Genomic DNA, 22,327 nt, shown 5'->3' on the forward strand with positions numbered 1-22,327 from the left:
TGAATATTTTCTTTTTTTTAGTCTCCTGTGATACTTAACTTTATATTTATTGTTTGTTCAGTCAAAATTGAATACTTTTGTATATCACCTCGGGCCCTGGAAGCTTGTGATGGGTATTTTTTTGCTTATTTTTGACATTATGTCGACCAAATGACATATAGCTCAATCTAGAACATAGTCGTTAGATTAATCGATAATAACAATCAGTTATTAGTTGTTAGTTGAGGCCCTAAAAACTATACATTGGTTAAAAACAGCATGCTAGGCTGTTTGAAATGTAGAAAATGCATTACATACAACGTTTACCCAGAAATGTCATGGACTACCTCTCATGTCACACAGTTGGTCATGGGTACATACTGAGGTGTCGATTTTCTCCCACAATCCAGGTCCACAACTGTGTGTCTAATCAGGTTATCACATCAGATCATCACAGGTCTGCACATATAGAGCAGTACTGTACTCACTGTGGGCTCCACTGAAGTCTTTAAGCCTTTAATATACAGTGTAATATGCAGTACGACAACCCCATAGCCTGTAGTATGTGATATTAGGGGTGTAAGGAAATATTGATACACTTGAGTATTGCAATATTATGTTTTTTGATAATGTATGGATTCTCAAAAACACTATTCATGTTATGCTGTGTTTAAACCCCATTTCACTAGATAGTAGTGATATAATTTATCTAGAGGTGTTCTGATACAATTTTTTCCTTCCTGATATCAATTGCAATTCTTGAACTTGCGTATCGGCTAATACCAAGTACCAATCTGATATTGCTGCATACAGCAACAAAAAAAGACCAGCTGTATTGGTGTGAAATAACTGCTGTCAGTATTGTATGGCATGCTCAGGTTAACCCATTCGTAAAACATGAACAAATACAATTTTCTAATCTTATCTAATTTGACTGTCAGTCATAAAATAATTAGGAATAAATAACAATTCCTTTTAAACAATTTAAAGTGCAGTCACAAGTTAGTAGCAAGCAACACTAGTGCCACCCCTTGAAACTACAACTTTGCATACTGTTCACGTTGCCTTTGTAGTGGTGGGACTTTCTAGTGTAAAATATTGCCAAATTGCTGATATTGTGCGAACGCTAATGCTCTACCTGAAATCAGTTCTTCTTCGAGACTCTAAAACTGTAATTGGCAGTGGCTGCACGGCCCAACTTGTTGTATAGGCTACCTGTTTTAGATCAGCGAAGAAGAGTTGATTTCTGGGCAAACTGCTGTTTTATCTGGGTGTGAAACTGCTTAAAAGTTTAGTAATAAATTATGTGATATCAGATCAGTGCAGATGGACTTGCCATTTCACTCTTTCACTCTAATGCAAGAACATATCGTTAGTGTAAACACAAAGAACATGAGTCATAAATGATGCATGCATTGCTAGCTCCTAAAATTAGATTCGTAAACCATATCATATTGTCAGATTCTGGCAGATACACAGCCCTATGTGACATACAGGAAAAGGACGTTTTAATCTTCTGTGTGTGCTGTTGATAACAGTGTGCTAATGATTGTGGGTGCTGATTCATCTACAGCTATAAAGAATCCTTGACTAAGATTCTTATGTTGTCGTTTCAGATTTGCTTCCTCCTGTTTGCAGTCCTCTACATCGTGTCCTACTGCATCATAACCAGATACAAAAGGAAGAGTGGTGAGTGTTTCTGTAAAACATGACCTTTCACTCCGTGGGAACAGAAACTGGCATGATTTCATCGTCCGAAACCATCTGTAACACTTACACACCAGAAATTTGTCCACGGTGGACCCATTTCCACAGCAAACACCACACAAGTTAGTCTGTCTGTCTGTAAATGCTGTGTTTGCTCACACACAGAGCCCTTCATTGTGTTCTGACCAAAAGGAAGTCACGGCCAAGACAGCTTTAGGTGTGTGCGTGAGACACCACACCCATGCCTGTAGAGTAATCTGCCACAGTCAGCTCTGTATCAGTGAGCCATATCCGCCCCAGATAGCTCTTAGGACTGTGGCAAAATGAAAAGAATTTGTCACATTGCGACAGGACAGGTTATGTCAGTAATATTGAATGATATTCAAATAAAGAGACTCAAGGGATCTTCACAGGAGGATACGTTTTGTTCGTCTGTGACATCTCTGACACAGCAGTTTAGCTACAACAGGCAGGAATGACTAAAAATAAAAATGTGACCTAGTTATAAAGGAGAAAACAGTGATGAAAAACAAGACGGCCCAGGCAGACATTATGAACTGTATCCCACTTTCACAGGACAAATTTAGTATGTCCAGGTCACCTAGGCTTCCCTTGTCTCATTTTGAAAGTAGACCACTTTGCACCAGAAATCCCTTCTGGAGTTTTGTACAGTAAAAATCTAGGCTGCTCCTCTTCTCACACCTAGTGGTTTGGTAGCCTAATAAATCTTTTCACTTACAGTGCAAAGGAACTGTGAAATAGGAAGTGATCTTCCATGCACTGCTTTGAACAGTGTATTTGAGCATATTGAGCATATCATCTACTGTATTAACATATTTATGATTATGAGACCATGACATTCAATTCTTATGTACTATTTTAATGCTACTGTGATACTTTTTAAAAATAAATAAGAGAAGGACTGATAAATCTGCTGTAAAAAGAACAATCAGTACAGGTGGCATATTATTTTTTTTTTTATTTCTGCTATGATGAAGTAATGGCAATTACACAATTTCTATTTTTTATAACTATTTTTACTATTTTTAACACCTCAAATTAGTATTAATCCAACATTTTCAATGCTAAATACCAAAAGCATGTTAATCTACACTGCTAAAAAGCACTTAAACTTATTTAACATTAATGAACCACAAGGGGCACAAACCAGATTTTTCACCAACATACAAATCAGCCATTCTTCATGTGTTGCTCTGAGGCCAAATCTAACCAGAGCCCCTAGGTTGTCACAAACTGACTCAGGGAATGTAACAAGGAGGAGTCCACACCAGACGTTTATTTAAAACAGACATGAATTATTGAACTCATGTTAACACAAACAATAAAGTGTGTAGTTCAGCAATGGAAGCACTGCACGGATGAGTGTTATGTGTGCTGTGGAGGCTCAATGATGCAGGATGGGTGCCAGCTGTATTAGGGAAAAGAGCACACAGACTAGCCTTCATAGCTTGGAGGAAGGGCTGGGCAATATATCGATATTCAGGGTTCCCACGGTCATGGAAAACCTGAGAAAGTCATGGAATTTCACAGTCACATTTTCCAGGCCTGGATTAGTCATGAAATTAGCAAAAGTCATTGAGAGTTTTGGAAAAAATATGTCATGTAATGAAATTGTTACAATAATATTTAATGAATAACCTTTTATGTAATGTAACATAATTGTTCTAATATGCATCTTTGTGTGACTACGTTTTGTTTACTATCACATATGCTTCTTCATTTTCTCCATCTGCACTCTGTCTCACCCTTCACGTATGCCAGCTAGCTAGAATTATGTTTGAATAGAGTTTATATCTGATATATTTAAAAGATTCTGGACAAGTGGGGCAAAAAAAAAATATGGGTCCTTGAAAAATTTGGAAAATTTGTCTTGGAAAATGTGTGGGAACCCTGGCTGTTATATTGATATTGTGATGAGACTAGATATGGCCTCAGATTTGGATATCATAATATTGTAAGTGTTGTCATTTCCTGCTTTTAAAGGCTGCATTACAGTAATATGGTGTAAATTTCTGAACTTAACTGACTTCTCCAGATGTTTTGTCTTTATCCACTTAGTCATTATATCCACATTAGTGATGATTATTTATCAAAAAATGTCATTGTTTAATATTTTGCAAAAGCACCAATAGTGAACCCTACGATATTGTTGCAATATCGATATCAAGGTATTTGGCAAAAATGTTGTGGTATTTGATTTTCTCCATATCGCCCAGCCCTACCCGGAAGTCCAAGGTGAACTAGTTTAAGCCGACAATCCTCTCATGTCAGTCATCTGCCTGCAGACAGTGGGAAGGGTGTTGTAGCACTGGTTTTAAAACTATAACAGATGCACGCGGAGAAATAGTTAGCATTTAAATCCAATTGAAAGACAATTGCATTGAAAGACATGTCTCAAATACTGCTGTTTGGAACCAATACTACAATAATGCATGTTGGTATCAGCCGATACAAGTGGGAAAATATTAGATATTTCACTCTGCTTCAATGGATACACACAAATAAAAAATGCAGCCAGTGCTGTGTTCTTCTAAGCGCTGTTTGAAGTGTGATGTGATGTATGAAATGTGCAAAAACCCCTTTGTGAATAAAGTGCTATGGTTTCCTTTGTAGATGACCACGAGGACGAGGATGCTGTTGTCAATAGAATATCGTGAGTAAAGCTGATTTCAGTTCATTCTTTTTTAGAAAAGTGTATTTTAGAAATTAGAAAAAGTGATAAAATGAATGAATTTTAATTATTTTGAATGGAATGTTAATAATTAATTGATTACTCGATCAACAGAAAATTGATCTGCAGCTATTTTTAGAGTTGATTAATCATTTAATTTGTGAGATTCTCTGGTTCCAGCTTCTCATTTGTGAGGGGATTCTTCTTTTCTGTGTTTTATATCATAGTGAAGTGAATGTTTTTGGGAGCACTGAGTGTTCAGTAGACAAAAAAGATGTCACCTCAGGCTCTAGGAAGTTGTGACTGACATTTTTCACCCTTTTCTCACACTCACGCCAAACAGTTAATCAATTTATCTAGAAAATAATCAGCAGTAATCACTAGTTGTCGCCTTATTACTAATAACTACTACATACAATCAAACAGCTTTGCATTAATTCAATGACTGCTGCTAACACTCTGAGTGTCTCACAGATCGTGTCATTAGCCAGAACTGTGGTGGCAAGTATCATGTATCACTCCGTTTAGAGTTGCAGTGCACACTCAGGGGTGTCTGTTGTAGCCGCATGCATCCTGTGTGTTTAGGTCCAGCAGAGCAAAATGGCACCTAAGGGTCCGGCGAAATAAAGGGAAAGTATTTCAGTAAATGAGAACCTTAATTGATATGGCGAAGTGGGGACTTTGTGCCGTCCCACTGAAGACCACTGAGCAGATGGTCACTCCCCTGGGCCCAATTTGGAGCCTCTGCATCTCTACAAATTGCAGGCTGCAGAAACACAGCCAGTCGGTGTCTTTTGTCCCAGGACTGCGGCAGGGGCGGATTAAACTGAGTAGAACGATGATTTAAAGTGTAGACTGACAATGAGCCCACTGGCAGGTATATCCAGGACTGTTAGAGAGGTCAATCTCACTGAATAAGTTAAATCGTCACTTGCTTTTACTTATTTAGTCTTGTCAAACTGTGACTCTTTTATAACAAGCAATCCAAAATGAATCCCCCAGTAACCAATTAACAGACATCTGATTTGAAAAAGAAAAAAATCTGCATGTGTTAGTGTTTACCTGACTACTCCTAACACTTGTGTCTGTTTGGTGTGTGTCTGATTCTGTTTGCAGATTATACTTGTGCACCTTCACCCTGGCAGTGTCGGGTGGTGCCGTCTTCCTACTGCCTTTCTCAATCATCAGTAACGAGATCCTCCTCTCCTTCCCCAAAAACTATTACATTCAGTGGCTCAATGGCTCCCTCATCCACGGTCAGTACATCTCACAGTTCATGTGTCTTGTCTTCCCCCCTTTGTCTGTTTATTTAAAAATATTTCTGCTCTCCAAAGAAAGCTAATATCTCTCTAACATATTTGGAATACCAGTGATTAGAATCATAATGTACTCTTTACATTAATGTCAGAATCAATACGTGTTGATTAATATGCTGTACAAGTTGCATTGGACTAGCACCCACAGAGATGTTGTATTTCTATGTGGTTAAGATTTCTTATCTGTTTCATCTGCCTTGCCACCACATTGCAGATCAATTTCCGTTTTCATGTCACCAGTCAGTCATGCAGATGCTCATCACAGCGTGCAACCACCAGCTTTGTCGATAAGGCTGATGGTTGCTGCAACAGCCACCAGGGGGCATTAGAGTCCACGACTTAGACATGACACAAAGACACTGGGCAGATAAAACCTGTGCTGGCACTTTGACTCACAACTACATGATAATATTTAAAGGAAAGCTCTCAAATTTTTGAGGAAACCTGTATATTAATATATGAATATTAAAAATTTGACGGTTTGTGCAGGTCTGTGGAACTTGGTGTCACTGTTCTCCAACCTTTGCCTCTTCGTCCTGATGCCCTTTGCGTATTTCTTCCTGGAGTCTGAGGGTTTTGCAGGATCCAAAAAGGTACATTGTCTTAAATGTTTGTTGCATTACTTTCATTTTTGTTTCTTTTCTTTTCTGTGTGTTACACAAGATAACCAAGTATCAATAAAAAGAATTAGAAATGGAGAATTACATTTTGTCAGAGTTTTAAAGTCTGAAACACACTTTGAAAATCCTGAGAATAATTATTAAAATTATTGTGATGCTGAAGTGATTTATTAACCGGGAGTCAAAGGTGAAACAAGACGATCTAATGTTTTAAAAGTATGGCTGGAAAACATCTGAAGCTCTGAAATAGAAAAAGTGGAACCTTGTTTATTTTCTGTCTTTTGTGTAGATATATTTGCTTTGCTATCCACGCAAGGGGCTCTCTCTTAACAGCCAAAGCAGCAGCAGCAGGTGCCTTGTCCTTGCCCTCTCCCTGACTCATGCCACTGACTGTAACTGCCACTGCAGAAAGTTCATTAACCAGGAAAGTCTGAATCTGGACTTCGCCCAGCGCCACATCCTGACAAACCCTTCCAATAAGGCCATAGGCTGCAAACGCTTCAACACTGCTGCATCGGCCCCACTGATTTAAAGCCTGATTCCTTGTCACCCCCTCCCCAGCCCCCTAAAATAAAACTTCAAAAGGACAGGCTAATAATCGAGTTGTAAGGCTCAGCGAACTTCCTCGTTTAATTGATTACCCCCAAAAAAAAGAGGCTGGGGGCTCGTGTTCCAAACGTCCATAAAGTTGCAGCGACATGACAGCACAATAGAGCCTCGCAAAATGGAGGGGGAAAGATTTACTTTTAATACACCTCTATCCTGTGTCACAGTTTGAAACCTCTCTGGTTTATGTCCCTCCTGGCAAAAGCACATAAAAATTAGTCTGTACTGTAGTGTATAGCCCGTTCTTTTCTTCCCCGGCCCACTAATTTGTTTCGGTTGGATTTCTTGAGCAGAGGGCAGGCCCTGATGTGTAGGAAGCAGGATGAGGGCCTCTTTCTCCTTTTTGTTCTTTTTCATTTCAGCAAGACTGTTTCTCGCTACTGATCTTCCATAAATTTGCGTAGAGGAAGCACTGTTCAGTGTTGAGCTGCACTTCCAGGTATATATTGTGTGTGTGCTATGGAAGGGGTGGAGGTGACGCTCCTGTTTCACCTTAAAAAAAAAAAATCTGAGCTGCCTGCAGAGTCAATCATGTGGCCGACAGCAAGGGGAATGTAAAACACAGATCCGAGTTTTTATAATGTGATATTATCCCTTTCCCCAATAACAGCATTAGACCACATTGTCATAAGGTTTTATGTGGCATTTTAACCTCCTGGGCTAATGTTATGGCACTGCGAGGTCCTTTTGACTGCGGAAATGAAGTGCATGATGAATTTCACGGCTAACGTTGTAAGGCAGCCTTTTCATGTGGCTGTGTTTACTTTTGACGATGTACTAAAAGACGCCACCAGAATAAAGATGGAAATGTGGATGTTTTTTTCTTATTTTAACTGTTCAGCTCGTCAGAGGCTCTGTCGCCTGAGTGATTAATAGTTTAACAAATTGTCCAAATTGTGGATGTATCGGAGCGACTTAGGGTCTTGATGTCAGATGTTATGATCTGGCTTTATTTGCCGCTGTAAAATGTCTCCCACTTTACTGCTCTGCTCTCAAATCTTTGCAGAAAAGCTGCATCACTGAGGCCACGAAAGGTCGTTGTGTAGCTCATGTTTTTTGGGTTCTGATGATGTTTTAGAAACCTCCACAGCATGGTGTATTTGTTGCGTGTAAAGTAGTATTTTAAATGAAGCGCTATGTATTGTTCGGCTGCTTTGAGTGCATTGGGAAAGATAAAAACATCCTATTTTGAGGCTTTACAAAGCATTTCTGTCACTTATAGTTGTCTGCACACCACCAGTAGATGGCATTGTAATGATGAGAGCTGTCCCTGTCATCCTTATTAAGATGATCAGCGTGTTCTGACAGACTGTGAAGACATCAGTAACAGCCTTTATTCAGACTTCTATTTATATCAAGGGACTTAAGTTGGCTTAATAATTACACATGACGAGTGTGATATCTGGAAGCTATATTTACTCAAAAACATCTAGATCAAGGTAAAAAAAAAAGTTACATGACAACTTCCTGGTCTATTTCTAGTGTGGTCTGATCTTATTTTCTTTGCACTAATGCTCAGATGTTTACAATCCCCTGCTAAAAAATATGTATTCAAAGCCACAGCCTGAGCTACTAAGTTATTGTAACTTTAGTGTGATGAAAAGTGTGCAAAATTTCCAGGAGGTTTTAATATTTAAGGTTCTTTATAGCATCAAGAAACGTATAAATCGTGGCTTTGCCCTGAATAGTCTTTTGGTCTTACCCACAGTATTGAAATGTGTTTGATCCTGAAACGAGTTGGAACTAGTCTGACCCCCCGACTGACCCAGCAAAGGGCCAACAGGTTTCATCTGGTAGTAAAAGAAACTCCTCATCAATCTCATCCTAAGCCCTAACCCGCCAATGATGAGAAGTGTGTTTATTGTGGAGGGAAAGGAGGGGAGGGGGGAGGGAAGAGAGAGAAAACGTCTCGCCGAGCAAACCCGCGTGGTGTTACTAAGATACTCCTCTTTGTTGGATCTCCACAATGGGGGCCTGGATATTTATTTCAAATCTCCTGCACATGCAGACATTTTTCCCAGGCCTTCTTTCGGGCAGGGCCAGCCGGAGAATATAAAGTGGTGTTTACATACCTTCCTTTAAGGTCACAATGTCTCCCTAAAGCTGCGTGTTACAATGTTCGTTACCATGGCAACATATTAGTTCGAGGTGGGAATTTAAAAAAGAACAAGCGAGTTGCTCAGGATTTTTTTCCCCCCTTCCTCTCGTGACTCAGTTTTTCTAACCTAAGTGATAAATTCTGTGGCTTAAATGATTGTGTTTCAGATATTTAGCTGTTTTTCTTGATTTTGAAACGACATAGCGTCCGTCATACATGTAGACTGGATTACTACAACTCGTTTACATAAGTTTAAGTAAGGCAGAGTATTTTGTTGATACTTAGGCTTGACGAAAAAGCCAGGATACAGTCATTTATTCTTTGAAGACTTATCAGTCCGACACCTTTCTGTAATCAGAACAAGCTGTCGTCACTGTAGGATGTCAAATAAAAGTGGGCAAACATCAGACAGGACTGAGGCTGCTTCCTTCATTTAAATTCTTCTGTTTTCTGACTCATCAGCCATGAAACCAGCAAGGAAACCGGAGTTTTAACTCACATCTCAAAAACCATGTTACTGAACTTTCACAACTTTTTTTTTTTTTCCCCCAAAAATCCCCCTCCCTGTCCTGAGTTTGAACGATACGATGTGATGCCGATCATTTTCCATGCTCTCGTGTCATTGGTGCTTTATTAAGAAGTCTTATTAAGAGTCTTTAGAAGTTCATTGTGCAGCTTTACAGGGGAGTGTCCCTCTCCTCTGCTTTCTGTCTCTGACACGGTCACTGCGCTGTGGCCGACTGGTTGAAGGATACACTAATAAGGTCCCTGGGCATCTGGCATGTCTTTAGCAAAGAGGGCAGTACTTTTGCTGGGGAGCAAAGAAAAAAAAAAAAAGGGGACCCTGCCCCCTCTTTCACTTATTACACTCTTGGCCCTTGTTCCACACGCCCCTGACAGTGCGCAGAAGGATGGTCTGCGGGATGATCTCTGCCACCGCCTGCTGACCTGCGAAGGATTGATGGTGGCAACTAGGAAGCTCCTGCACCACCTAACTCTCTCCCTTTGTCCGATTTCTTTCTTTCTCTAACCCCCCTCATAACATCCAACACAGCCCTGCATCTTCCAAAGCAAATCATCTCTCACTCTCTCTCACACTTGTCTACCATTGCACAGTGGCGTTCAACTTCCAGAGGTGAACTCTCTGCTGGATTCGTCGGTTGAAGCACTACATCAAAGACAGTGGCAGATTGGGCTTTAGTTTTTCCTGCAGCACAAGCTAGGCGCAAAAAGCTTGTGAACTGTTTCCAGGCCCTCTGCGGCTTTGTGTAATTGGGTGGATTTGGAGGTTGATTTACTTGGCTGGTCGTGTGTGTGTGCGCGTCTGTGTCTGTGTGTGTATGTGAATCCATGCATGTTTGTGTGGTGCTGCATATGAAGCGGTTACTTTTCTCTCTGGCCACAACACGCATTTCTTGGAAGTCTCTCTAGTCTTGTTCGAGCATAGCTGCAGTTAACCAGCCCCTCACTCGATGTCGGTGTGAGGATCAGGGGATGCTGAATATTTCAGAGCTGCTATATTTAGAGGTAGTTACACATTTAGAATGGCAAGAATAGAAACTTTCAGCAGGCGCTCTGGATGCCAAGGCACAGGTCTTTTTCTTTTTTTTCCCCTCTTCCCTCACCAGTTGACAGTTTTATCTTTGATCAGCGATGATAGCTTAGTTGCACTTTCCTATTTTTATACTGTAGTTTTTCAAAGCACACGTTTGCCCTTCCTTATCTGTGTGATGGGGAACATCTTAATTTTCCCCTTGCAAGAATAGGTAAGGATAGACACAACTTTCAATGCCATGCATGTGGACAGATCAATGAAACCAATCTGGGCTCACAGTTCAGCATCCTCTTCCTCCTGCACAGTCAAATCATGTCTGACACAGTGGATTGTTCCTCCAGCGAGGCAGCTACCGGGGATGATAGTAAGGGAGGTGACGAGCATTGCCTTTGCCCTAAATGATCTGAATGGGTAATGATTTGAGTCTTATAAATGATTGAGAGACCTATCCAAAGGGAATACACCTTCAGCATGGAATGGGCAGCTTGTTAAGGTGGACTGGTGCGCTTGAGCGGACGCACGTCCTGCCTACGGCTTCTGCCTGTCCTGATGCATCCTTAAGAGAGCGCGTGTGGGACGTGGCTGAAGTCCCTGAAAGCATTCCTCTCTCACCTCTCCTACCTCCGGGGAATGAGATGCGCTCAGACGTTGACTCCTCTCCTCCACCAGTCTCCCTCTGTTGTTCTCTCTCTCTTTATTTCCCTCTATCGCTCTCCATCTCTTCCTTTCTCCCTCCTTTTTTTCAAAAATTTGCTGGTGGTGAGTGTTTTCCTCGCTGCCCAGTTGCTTGATTGCAGCATCCATCTAGTGAACTAGTGAGTGTGTGAATGTGTGCAAAGGACCATGAGGCAGTCAGCAGGATTTAATGTCCATGTCAGATCTGTGGCTGGGTTTTTAATGTATTGATCTGCATTGAGTGGTGAATTTATTGGTGTATGGCATAACAGAAAATATGCATATATAGTTTCCTTAAAATATGTTATCACGGGGATGCATCTTCTCATGTTAAATATTGTTCCTTAAATATTGCTACAATTCTTAAGGTTTGTTTTGTGCTGACTAAAGACTATAAGGCCCACTTACCCACTCTAACATTACCTGTCGAGTGGCTGCAGTGTCCACCTTGGCCACACTGGGGCACTCCAGACCCTGCCCACTTTCCTCCCTGTTGTGCTAGAAAATTCTGCACTCACTCACACAGGCTTTTCCTGAATCTCACGTAAGAGGAGGCGAGAGATTGTTCAGTGATAGCTAACGGATGCTACAGGGGATTTTCACCACTGACAATGAATGGAATCTGAGAAGAAGCTTAAATCCCCATATCACTATCCAAAGTATGGATTGAGTAGTTCAGTGATAATATGTGGACATTATTTTTAGCAAATATGGCTGTGACCCGTGAATGCTCATGTGCTGTTTGTGAGAAAGGGTAAGCGCTTTAAAGGATGCTCCACTCCAAAATTAGAAATACATATTTTTCCTTTTGTTCCTGGCGTGTTCTTTATCAGATTGTTTTGGTGTGAGTTGGTGTGAGTTTTGGTGTGAGAGATGTCTGTCTTCTCTTGAATATAATGGAACTAGATGGCACAAAGCACCAAAAAATACTTATGAAAAACTCATCAGCAATGTCTCTTTCTAGAAATCATGACACGGTTACTCAAGATAATCCAAAGACTCAATTGTAAGCAGTTTCATGTAGGAACTATTTTCTTCTTCTGGACTAAATCAGCCAACCGTATCAACAGGCTGGTTTTCCACAGTCCACCCCACTGAAGGAAAGAGGATTTTCATTTAGTGAGCTCACATTACAGCTCAGCCAAGGAGGACGCCATTTATGTTTGCGTCTCACGCTGTCACAAGCACGAGTGTCTAGTCCATGAGTAGATGCACGCTTCCTTCTCTGTGGTGATATGGGCGGTGTTTAGTAGAAAGAAAATAGTTCCTAAATTAAACTACTCGCAACAAGGTCTGTGGATTATCTTGAGTAACCAGGTCATGATTTCTGGAAAGATACATTGCTGTTGAGTTTTTCAAATGCATTTTTGTGGCGCTTTGATCTCCACAAGCTGAGTGCCATCTAGTTCCATTATATTCAAGAAACGGCAAACACCTCTATAGTTGATATCTCCAACACTCTGCAACCCACACCAAAATTATCTATATTGACAAAAAGCACTACAGGTAAGAGGAAAAATATGTATTTTTGATTTTGGGGTGGACTGTCCCTTTAAGAGTGAGTTAGAAGTGACTATATTTTAGGTTGCTTAGTAGGGTAGAGAAGCCGGCTGTTTAAGGACAGGTGGTTTGGATGACAATCATGAACTTTGTTGGGAAACTAAATAAAAACAACTATGCCTTGTCTGATTTAATCTGTAGAATTGAAACCATTTCCATTCTATAAAGCCACTTGATCAACAGGGGGAACTTTCAAAGAGAGACCCCCTTCATGTACCTGTTGGCAAATACTGAACAGCAACCACACAGCCATTATGTTAGCTGGTAACAAATTGCTCATATGTCCCCAATTTAAGCAGCGCTCCAAAGGCAGAGAGCCCTTGTTATCCCGTGCCTGGTAGCCTACCTGACATGTGTATGAGAACGCCTATCTATCTTACAGTGCTAGACAGCTTGGCTCTCCAGCAGGGGGGGAAATGGAAACTGTGTGAACAGGTAGAGGAGAACTTTATTAACCACTCAGCAGTTTGTGACCCGGAAAACCCAAATTACCCCAAAACCCTCTCGTCTACGCAGCCCGGGACACGACCGTGGTGCTAAGGGAGCTCCTAATCGGCCCCAGATGGGAGGCCTGCTCTTGATCACAGACAGTAGCTGACCCAGCCAGGCTTCATGCTCCTTACAGCACCCTCCGCCCCCTTACCCTTTTTAATTTCACCTCCGCCACCACCAGCCCCTGTTTGAGCCACTTTATAGACCACAATATGTGTGTATAAAAGAGCTGTTTTACACAGGAATCTGTGGGAGCGTTTATGTCATGTTTGTGTGCTGTGAGTGGAAACGATGGTGTTTAATATGAGCGAGGCAGGATGGAGATGTCTTGTAAAACGAATATTGTTTTGTGTTTAAAAAAAAAATGATATAAAATGTAGGTAACACCACCTCCCAGCTCAATGCAATGTACATCAATTTGATAAATGTGTTTTTATGTTGATATCAAATTCTTGTGCTTATTAATATACTGATTCCAACTGAACTAGCCATATCTTATTAGATTTACTTTATGTTCCTGTGCACTTCTTCTGTCAGGGCATTAGGGCGCGTATTCTCGAGACCTTTGTGATGCTCTTCCTGCTGGCTTTGCTCATCCTGGGTATCGTGTGGGTGGCATCAGCGCTAATTGACAATGATGCAGCCAGTATGGAGTCACTCTACGGTAGGTTTTTTTTTTTCTTAATTCTGTCATTTGTTCTTGTAAATCTGTTGTTGTTTTTCTAAGGAATTGTTCCACCATTTGGCAATACAAAAAGGCTTTTTTTGCCTCTGGCAGCGCAGAAGATGTAAAGACTGGAACCACTCTCACACATCTCCTTTTAAGGTCCAGTGTGTAGAATTTAGGGAGATAAATTATCAAAAAAGGAATATAATAAGTAGGTTTTCTTAAGTGAAAATAACAACTGTTGCATTTTTTGTGACCTTAGAATGAGCCATTTATACCTACATATGGAGTGGGTCCTTGTCCACGGAGTCCACCATGTTTCTCCAGTAGACCAGATTAGAGAAATTAAAACACTGGTTGTTGATGGGGCCATTTACGTTATCACTTTTGCGCATTGACCAATGTTAGTTTCCTACATGCTTGGCACACAGACGTTTCAGTTGGTTGCAATCTCCAATCTCACCACTAGATGCCACTAAATCTAGCTTGAATCTAGCTTAAAATTCCCTTTTGAAAAATAATGTCTCAAGGCATTTAAAATTCCCACTTCTAACCATCATTATGATCACCTGTAACAATCTTATAAAACCAGGCTGTACGTTCCCGCTAAACCAATTGGATGGCGACACATAACAGATGTAAATCGTGTCACTGAGTCGTGTATACGTTTTTTAGGGCAGAAGCAATGGGATGGTGAAACGTAACGGATATAAACATGTCTTTATGTCCTCCTCTAGGCTATTTTTGAGTTTTGGTGATGATAGCTGAGCATAAGCAACCACGGATGGATGCAATCTCAACAGAATACAAATTCATTGTGTTTTGAAAGTACCAAGTAGTCACACAGTGGGGATGAATAAATCATGTACAGGAATCAAAAATGTTTATGCATCAAGATACATTGGTAATAGTTTTGTATTTGCATTGTAACCTTCTGAATTACCCATAAAATTAAAATTATATCACAAATCAAAATGTTGGAGTTGTGTGTTGTAACTAAATTGATGTATTTATTTTCTGTAGATCTTTGGGAATTTTACTTACCATACCTCTACTCCTGCATATCTCTGATGGGAGGACTGCTTTTACTCAGTAAGCCATTTAATTTCTTCCTAGACACACTGGAAAAAAACAAAGTATAATTGTTAATTTGATCTACCATCACTTTATTATTGCAGAATGATTTCATGTTATTGTTGTTAAACAGTCGCTCTGTTTTCTGTCTCATGTGTAGTGTGTACTCCTGTGGGACTGTCCAGGATGTTCACCATCATGGGCCAGTTACTGGTGAAGCCAACAGTAAGTAATCAATATTTGTGGTTAAATGTAAAACTAGAAGTTTTCTCTGAAAGACTACAGAGTTGAACTTGAACGCTCAGACCCGAAACCACTTCGCTCCTCTGTTCTGAAAGATGTCTGTCTCAGTCGGCCATTTACATGTGCGACAGAGGACTACAAATACATCACCAACTCATCCTCCCATCTGCCATCTCTCCAGTCCCACTTTGGGCCTAATTATAACCCATTTCATCTCTTCCTCCTCTGCTCCCTCCCTTCAGATCCTGGAGGACCTGGATGAGCAGATTTACTGCATCCATTTGCAGGAGGAAGCCCTTCAGAGGAGATTAAACGGTATGTCTGTGGGAGATGTGTTGGCACATTATAGGGGGGGTGGAGGGGTTGTCTGCCCTATTGGGTGTGATGGAGCACGCCACACTGGAATCAATTAGCATTGAAAATTCAGCCACACACACATGGACAGACATCCACAGACACCGGCAAGAAAATCCACACGCACTCGACAGCGGCCTTTCCCCTCCGCTGTCTTACTCTCATAACTTTCTGCTAAAGGGCAAAGCAGCCACATGGCAAGGACCATATTTTATGTTTAGGAAGTTTTTAAGGATCCATTTAAGACACTCCAGTGTCACTGTCACTGCTGATGAAATGATTGCCTCATTTAATATCAGGCCTAGAATGGTAACCTGGGTAATAAGATGGAAATGAAATCTTTTACAAGAACTTTTGGCTCGGTCCTGTGGACATTAAAGTGACTTTTTCAGTGACTGAAAGGAGACCAGGAGCCTTGTGCTGGTCTCTGGACTTGGCTCAAATGGAAAGTTTAAAGAGTTTAAGGATGGTGATGATTATTTTTTTAGCCTGCATTTCCTTTTCACGTCCAGACCTCTGTGTTCCCAAATTCCTTGTTTGACGTCGAATCATCTCACAAAGCAGGAAGTATTTGGGCCAAGTTCCAAAACCTACTTTAATATTAACTCAAGCGTGCAACCAAGTGTACAGATGCGAGTAAATGAAGAGGATGAGCGTCCTTTCAAACCAGGGAGGTAAGGGAGATCGCTCCCTGATAACGCATGTTTTCGAATGCCACACCGGCCAGCTCCATAGACTGCCACCAATGCGTATGGTTCCTTAGGGCTCATTCCACGCTGCCCTGCTTTGAACTAGCTGGTAGAATAATTGTAATCTGTTCCTTATCACCTCCAACACTGTTTGATCTTTACAAGTCTCTGTGAGACAGAAAATAACTGTGGCCAACATCTCAATGTGCGCTCTGAGATCAAGCTACAGTTCACTTTTGCCTGTTTAAAAGAGTGGGAATAGAAGGTGAAGGAAGATGTTGACGTGAATGTATTCATGCACTTACTGTATTTACATGCACATGCTCGATGCTCACGCTCACACATAAATGAAACTAAAGGCTAGAGTGGTGTCCCTTTGATCTGCTGAGAGTGCAGTGGAGATGGCAGTTCAGGAACAGTTCACAGGACACACTCCAGAGGCGAGCAATGTTGTCTTCTTGCTTCACCTGTGTCCGCTCTGCATCCAGCTCCTCTAACAGATTACCCTCTGGCCCAGTTTGTGTGTGTAGACTGTTAAGCCACATCAGTTGATGCATCAGTGTTTATTTACACATCTGGCCCTTTCTTGTCCTCTCTACATGTAGTTACCCATTTGTAATGGCACTGCTGATTGTTAAATCTTGCGCATCAGAAGGTGAAGCCGTAAATTGGTGCATTGTTTTCTTGTCAAGGGTGAGATGAACCTAATGTGCGAAATGTTATGAGGCATACCCTGAGGAACTCAGAAAACTCAGACTGGCAAACAAAAATCAGACTAGCTGCTAACTTAAGTCAAGAGAAAATATTTTTACATTTTACATATGTTCTTTACTGCTTTTTAAATGTATTGGGACTTAAAGGTATGTAGGTTGTTCATAATTATGTTTTCATTTGTGTATCATCACCTAAAACTAAGAATTGTTTTGTTTTCTTTGGTTTAAAATGAGCCCTTCATATCTATATAGGGAGTGGGTCCTCTTCCACGCCTGGTGCACAGCCATGTTCCTACAGAAGCCCAGAACGGACAAAGTAAACACTGGCTCTGGAGAGGGCCTTTCATATTTTTCGTTACCTAAAGGCCACCTTAGGTTCTCCAATGCGCTGGGAAAGGGACGAGTGAGGGGAGGGGCATTCAGTTGGTTGTAATGCAGAGCCTCACCACTAGATGTCACTGTATCATACACACTGATCCTTTAAAGTTCCAAATATCTCAGACAAAATAAGTGATTTATGATTCAAGTTATGATTCAAGCAAAGATGCCATACAGTGGCATACAGAGGTCAAGAATTAGTTGCCGATTTCTCAAAATGGTTGCCAATGGCAACCTGGCAACCATTACTTTAGTGCCCTGCCTAGTAAAGCATCTTTGAGATGAATCTTCCATGCCAGAAGAACTCAAAGAATTTGGGTTGTAGGTGCAAAGGGAGCTCCCACCACCATCAAATACCTGCACATTGTACCCAGTGAAATAATAAGTAAGTAAGTTCAACAACTTACTAGCTGAGAAAATATTGTAAAAGTGCAATCTAGTAATCAGAGCACACAAATACACTGCAGCAAAGGCAATGTGGCAGACACACTTGTCCATGCTGCCCTCTTAAGACCCTGATCTGCTGATAGCAGAGCAACAGAGCGCCTGTCCAGATGCTATGCGGCACAATGACCTTGCCCGTGCCTCTGTTGTCTCAGCATGGTGTTTAGCATATGTGTGGATGACGTAATTTTTCGACTGTGGTGAAGGTTGGAGAGGATACGTTGAATTACTCTGGGCCTTCCTGGCTGCCAGAAGCCTCACTCAGCATCTCTGCCTCGCTGTAACTCAGTCTTTTACTTGATGCTGCCAGCAGAAGGAGAAGAAGGATATATTTAACTCCAGTATAGAGTGATGTCATTGAAGATACTGCAGCTGAAATTCTCACCATTTTCCTCTGCAGCTCTGAACAACTGATGATATTGTTCTTTGTCTTTAGTTAGATCTGCTGTTTTTTTGTGGCTATTAAGAACTACTGTTTATTTGATCAATGATTTATCTGTGCTGGCTGACGGGTATGGCCATGTTTGGATATGTTATGCACAAAGGTGATAGATTAGTTCACTTGCGGCTGAGCAGATTTGGCTACCCTGAGGCAGTGCTCAGTTCATCTCTGGAGAAAAAGAGCTGTTGAACTGTCCGTGACATTTCCTGTTGTGTTGCGACTGCATTTGCTCGGAGGGTTCAAACTTTCCCCTGCTTAGATCCTGGGACAGGTATCTGCGAGGGCACAGACAAGACTGTTAACTCTCTCTCTCCCTGTCTATCTCGCCTCTTTTGCCTACTTAACCCATCCAGACAGGGCGTGTCATAATAACAGAGGGAAGAAAAGGGTTTGATCAAAGTGATTGGTCCTTCACTCCTGTAACAAAGATGAAAGATGGTATTTTTATTGCACGCTAGTAACGGTGTAACACTGAACTAATTGGTCTTGATCTGCCAATCACCCCAGGGGATGCAAATGGATACTCTTCCACTTTAGTTCCTAGGGGCCTCTACGCTAGAGCGTCAAGCTGGAAGGAAAACAGAGTAAAATAGATAAATTAGCCTTAAATGAGCCGGCCTTGTGGTTTTCCTGGAGAATCCCTTGCTGTCTTCTCCAGCCCACTCAACCAGTTGTGGCATGTGCTAGACAGCTCCTGACACAAGAGATTATTTTTACTTGTTTGAGATCACATTGTTATGTTCCGAGCAGGATTACTTGTTTTGATGGGAATTCTTAATAAAGATAAGTCAAATGCCATATGCTGCTGAGGTAAGACAAACACAGTGACAAGACAACATCCTCTAAATTAGGAGGCTGTCTTCTATTTTTTTTTTCTTTCAGATTTGTTGTGTATGGTGTAGGAGAAATGCATGAAAATACTGATTTCCAACTGAGACAAGAGCAAAAAAAAGTGGTGCTTTAGTTTGTTATATGTTAAAACAACATTAGTGCTAAAATAATTAGCCAACTGACCAAAAATCTATCCGCTGTTTTGTAGAGGTGGGGGAAAACATTGATACAACATTGTATTGCGATATTTTGTGTGGCAATATTTATTGATACGTGAAAGCCAAGTACTGACTTTTTAAATTATATAAATTATTAATACTGCAAATACAAATTAAACTATTGGCAGCCTACTAGAATTATATATAATATAATTACTTTTTCAGTCCACTAGATACATTTTGCTGCAATAAAAATGTAAAAAAAAAAAAAAAAAGATCTGTATTTTCACCCTTTTCTGACATTTCATAGACTTTGAGGCCTTAACTTTTATAAAAGTACGTTTTGTCATATTTGCTAAAACTGTCATTACATCCACACAGAAGTACATAAAACAGATATGTCTGAAATAGTCATGTTTCCCTTTCTCCTCATAGCGCCTCTAATGGCATTTGCCAAAATCTACCACAGCTTTTTGTAAATCAACCAATCAGAGATGAGCAATCTCTAACGCAGCTTTCACCGCTTGTGAACTGTGGTCAAACTCAAACTAGGCAGCACTGATTAAATATGAGTCAAGATTTTGTTATTGTGTTGTCTGTTTCTCACCTCAAATGCTTTCAGGAACATATTTTAGTGTACTGTTTAGCTGCAAAATGAGAGTTTGTTCCAGCCAGTGGGTGGTGCTTCATTTTGGCTTGACTGTTTTACAGCAAAACAGTATACTTATGGTTCCGAAAACATTTGGGTTGAGAAATAGGCAGTGCAGACTTAAATTTGATCAGAGCTGCCTAGTTTGATGAGCAGTGATTGACATGATTGACAGCTGCATTAGAGACTCTGATTGGTTGTTTTTGTTCATATGTGTTAGATTCTAGTAAATGGAAAGAAATATGTTGTGCACAGTTTATCTGTCTAATGTTAAGCAAATATGACAGTTATTTTCATAAAAGTTGCCAACTACAGCTCTAATGATTAGTCCATTACTTGAAAAATTATCTGCAGATTTATGACCGATCGTTAGCTGTAACCTCAGAAAAAATCTGATCATACAATAAATTACAATTAATTTCAATGGTCTCTGTTTCGGCAGGATTGTCCTCACACACTTATCCCCGAGGAAGCTTTACTCACCAGCTCAACAAAGAACTGGACAACATTCGAAATCAGAGGAATAAATTGGGTAAGTATTTGTATTATGTGACAGGGTTGATATATTTTGTCTTAAGACCTTGAATTGCCATGGAAATATATGCCAAGAAGTTAGCTTTTTACATATTGCTGACAGGCAGCCGCTTTCTCCCCGTCTGCCTTAATTTCTTAATTTGGACTTGGACCAGAACTGCCTGATAATTTTCCATCCATTTTAGGATATTATAAATGAGGCCTGAGCCTTTTGGGGAGCAGGGTGGGGGGAGGAGAGCACAAAGGCACTTAGGATATTGGACAAGATGCAAACTTTATATTGTAGCAAGCCTTTTAGTGATGTCATTAATTTAGAAGGATGGTGCATATAAAGTGCACTTGGCAAACTTCTCAGGCAGGCAGGGTGGGTGCACTTTGAGAATAAGGAGGACTAACAAGGTTGGAAATAGAGAAAGAAAGTCAATATGGCAAGGACTCGAGGGCAGTCAGATACACATTGTAGGGTACTGTGGATGTCCATAATAGAAGATATAGTGCATGTGGTCTGCAGGCTGTCAGCAGTGTCTACAAACATGACTGATGAGCTGTTGAAATAAGAGGAAGATGGAAGAAATAAATGTGAAATGTTTCATCTGGCTTGGAAAAAATGAGGCACAGTAGTTGCCTACCGCACACACACATTCTGACCAAAATATAAATCACTGAATTAATTTTGTTGCATTTTCTTTTTATCCAGGATTTATTATTGTTTCCACTAATTAAGGCAATGATGAGTGTGACTAATTAAAGGAAGGAAGAGCATCAGTTTTGAAGGTTGTGAAATGTATATTACCTAGAGGGGGGTGGTTGTGATGAGAGGTGAGACTGTGTTTGCTGCACACACTCACGATATGTTTTACCAAACCAAGCTGTACAAACTCTGTAAATAAAGCCAGAGGGCTTGAGGTTTCAGTATTTATCTTTGATGAACATATTAATTAACCAGTGGTGGAAAGTGGTTTGTATCTCTGAATCTTGTAATTAAAGACTTGGTTATACATATATATCTTAAGACTAATTACCTCACAGTTTGGCTCACTCTCATTTACCCTCAGAGAGAAGAAAGAAAGCATCAGGTTGGGAGAAGAACTTGTTGTATCCCATAGTGATGCTGATCCTGCTCGCAGGAACGGTGAGTGCTGGGACTGACCTATCATTAAGCCCAAACTGTTTGCTCATGGCGTATACAGCCTGGCTGGTGGCCACTGGGACTAACACCCTGTATCTCAAACCCCATCCTCGTAACAGCTCTGAGTCTGGGTGTGGAAACTACCTTTGTTTAATAGCTGTTTAAGACAATGCTGAATAGCCACCTGCAACAACTGTGATTTTCAATAGATTATAGTGTGGGAATACTATTTATGCTGCCTGATGTTGTAAGGTGAGACAGAAAGACCATGTGAGAGGCCTGGCACGTGCATCAAACAACCCCACATTGTTCAGGTTTTGAGAAGCTTAACGCTGGAACACTTTACAATCACAATATCGTTATTATGCATTACGGATCAGCAGGGCCCCCACAATTCAATTATATCATAATGCCAGATACTTTGGGGGATTTGATCAATGTTTTTATAATTATACCATGTGTAAACAAATCTCTTTCTTCCTCTTTGTCTGCAGACAATCTCAGTTCTCATGGTGGCATTGAATATCCTCTACCTTTTAGTGGATGAAACTGCCATGCCCAAGGGATCCACGGTAAGCTTACTGTCTAACCTAAGTAGGGATACATTGATTCGTCAGCCAAACATAGGTATTGGCTGATATTCTCCTTGTTGACTGCCATCGGCCTGTCTGCAAATAAGATGACATTCCCTGATTGTACTGGCAGATGTTTTTCTGTTGAAT

The 22,327-nt window shown here is 40.7% G+C and overlaps 1 protein-coding gene across 1 annotated transcript in view; it reads left to right on the forward strand.

Annotated features, from left to right (window-relative positions):
• Positions 1–22,327, forward strand: part of lmbr1 (limb development membrane protein 1) — a 44,963-nt gene that overhangs the window by 3,923 nt on the left and 18,713 nt on the right. The window contains exons 2-12 of the mRNA XM_033638239.2: positions 1,596–1,668; positions 4,321–4,360; positions 5,495–5,634; positions 6,184–6,287; positions 13,838–13,964; positions 14,991–15,059; positions 15,202–15,266; positions 15,527–15,599; positions 20,385–20,474; positions 21,532–21,608; positions 22,100–22,177. Coding sequence (XP_033494130.1) covers positions 1,596–1,668; positions 4,321–4,360; positions 5,495–5,634; positions 6,184–6,287; positions 13,838–13,964; positions 14,991–15,059; positions 15,202–15,266; positions 15,527–15,599; positions 20,385–20,474; positions 21,532–21,608; positions 22,100–22,177 — 936 coding nt within the window. The remainder of the gene's footprint in view (positions 1–1,595; positions 1,669–4,320; positions 4,361–5,494; positions 5,635–6,183; positions 6,288–13,837; positions 13,965–14,990; positions 15,060–15,201; positions 15,267–15,526; positions 15,600–20,384; positions 20,475–21,531; positions 21,609–22,099; positions 22,178–22,327) is intronic.

The sequence above is a fragment of the Epinephelus lanceolatus genome, chromosome 20 (assembly GCF_041903045.1).
Source record: "Epinephelus lanceolatus isolate andai-2023 chromosome 20, ASM4190304v1, whole genome shotgun sequence".
Lineage (NCBI taxonomy): Eukaryota > Metazoa > Chordata > Actinopteri > Perciformes > Serranidae > Epinephelus > Epinephelus lanceolatus.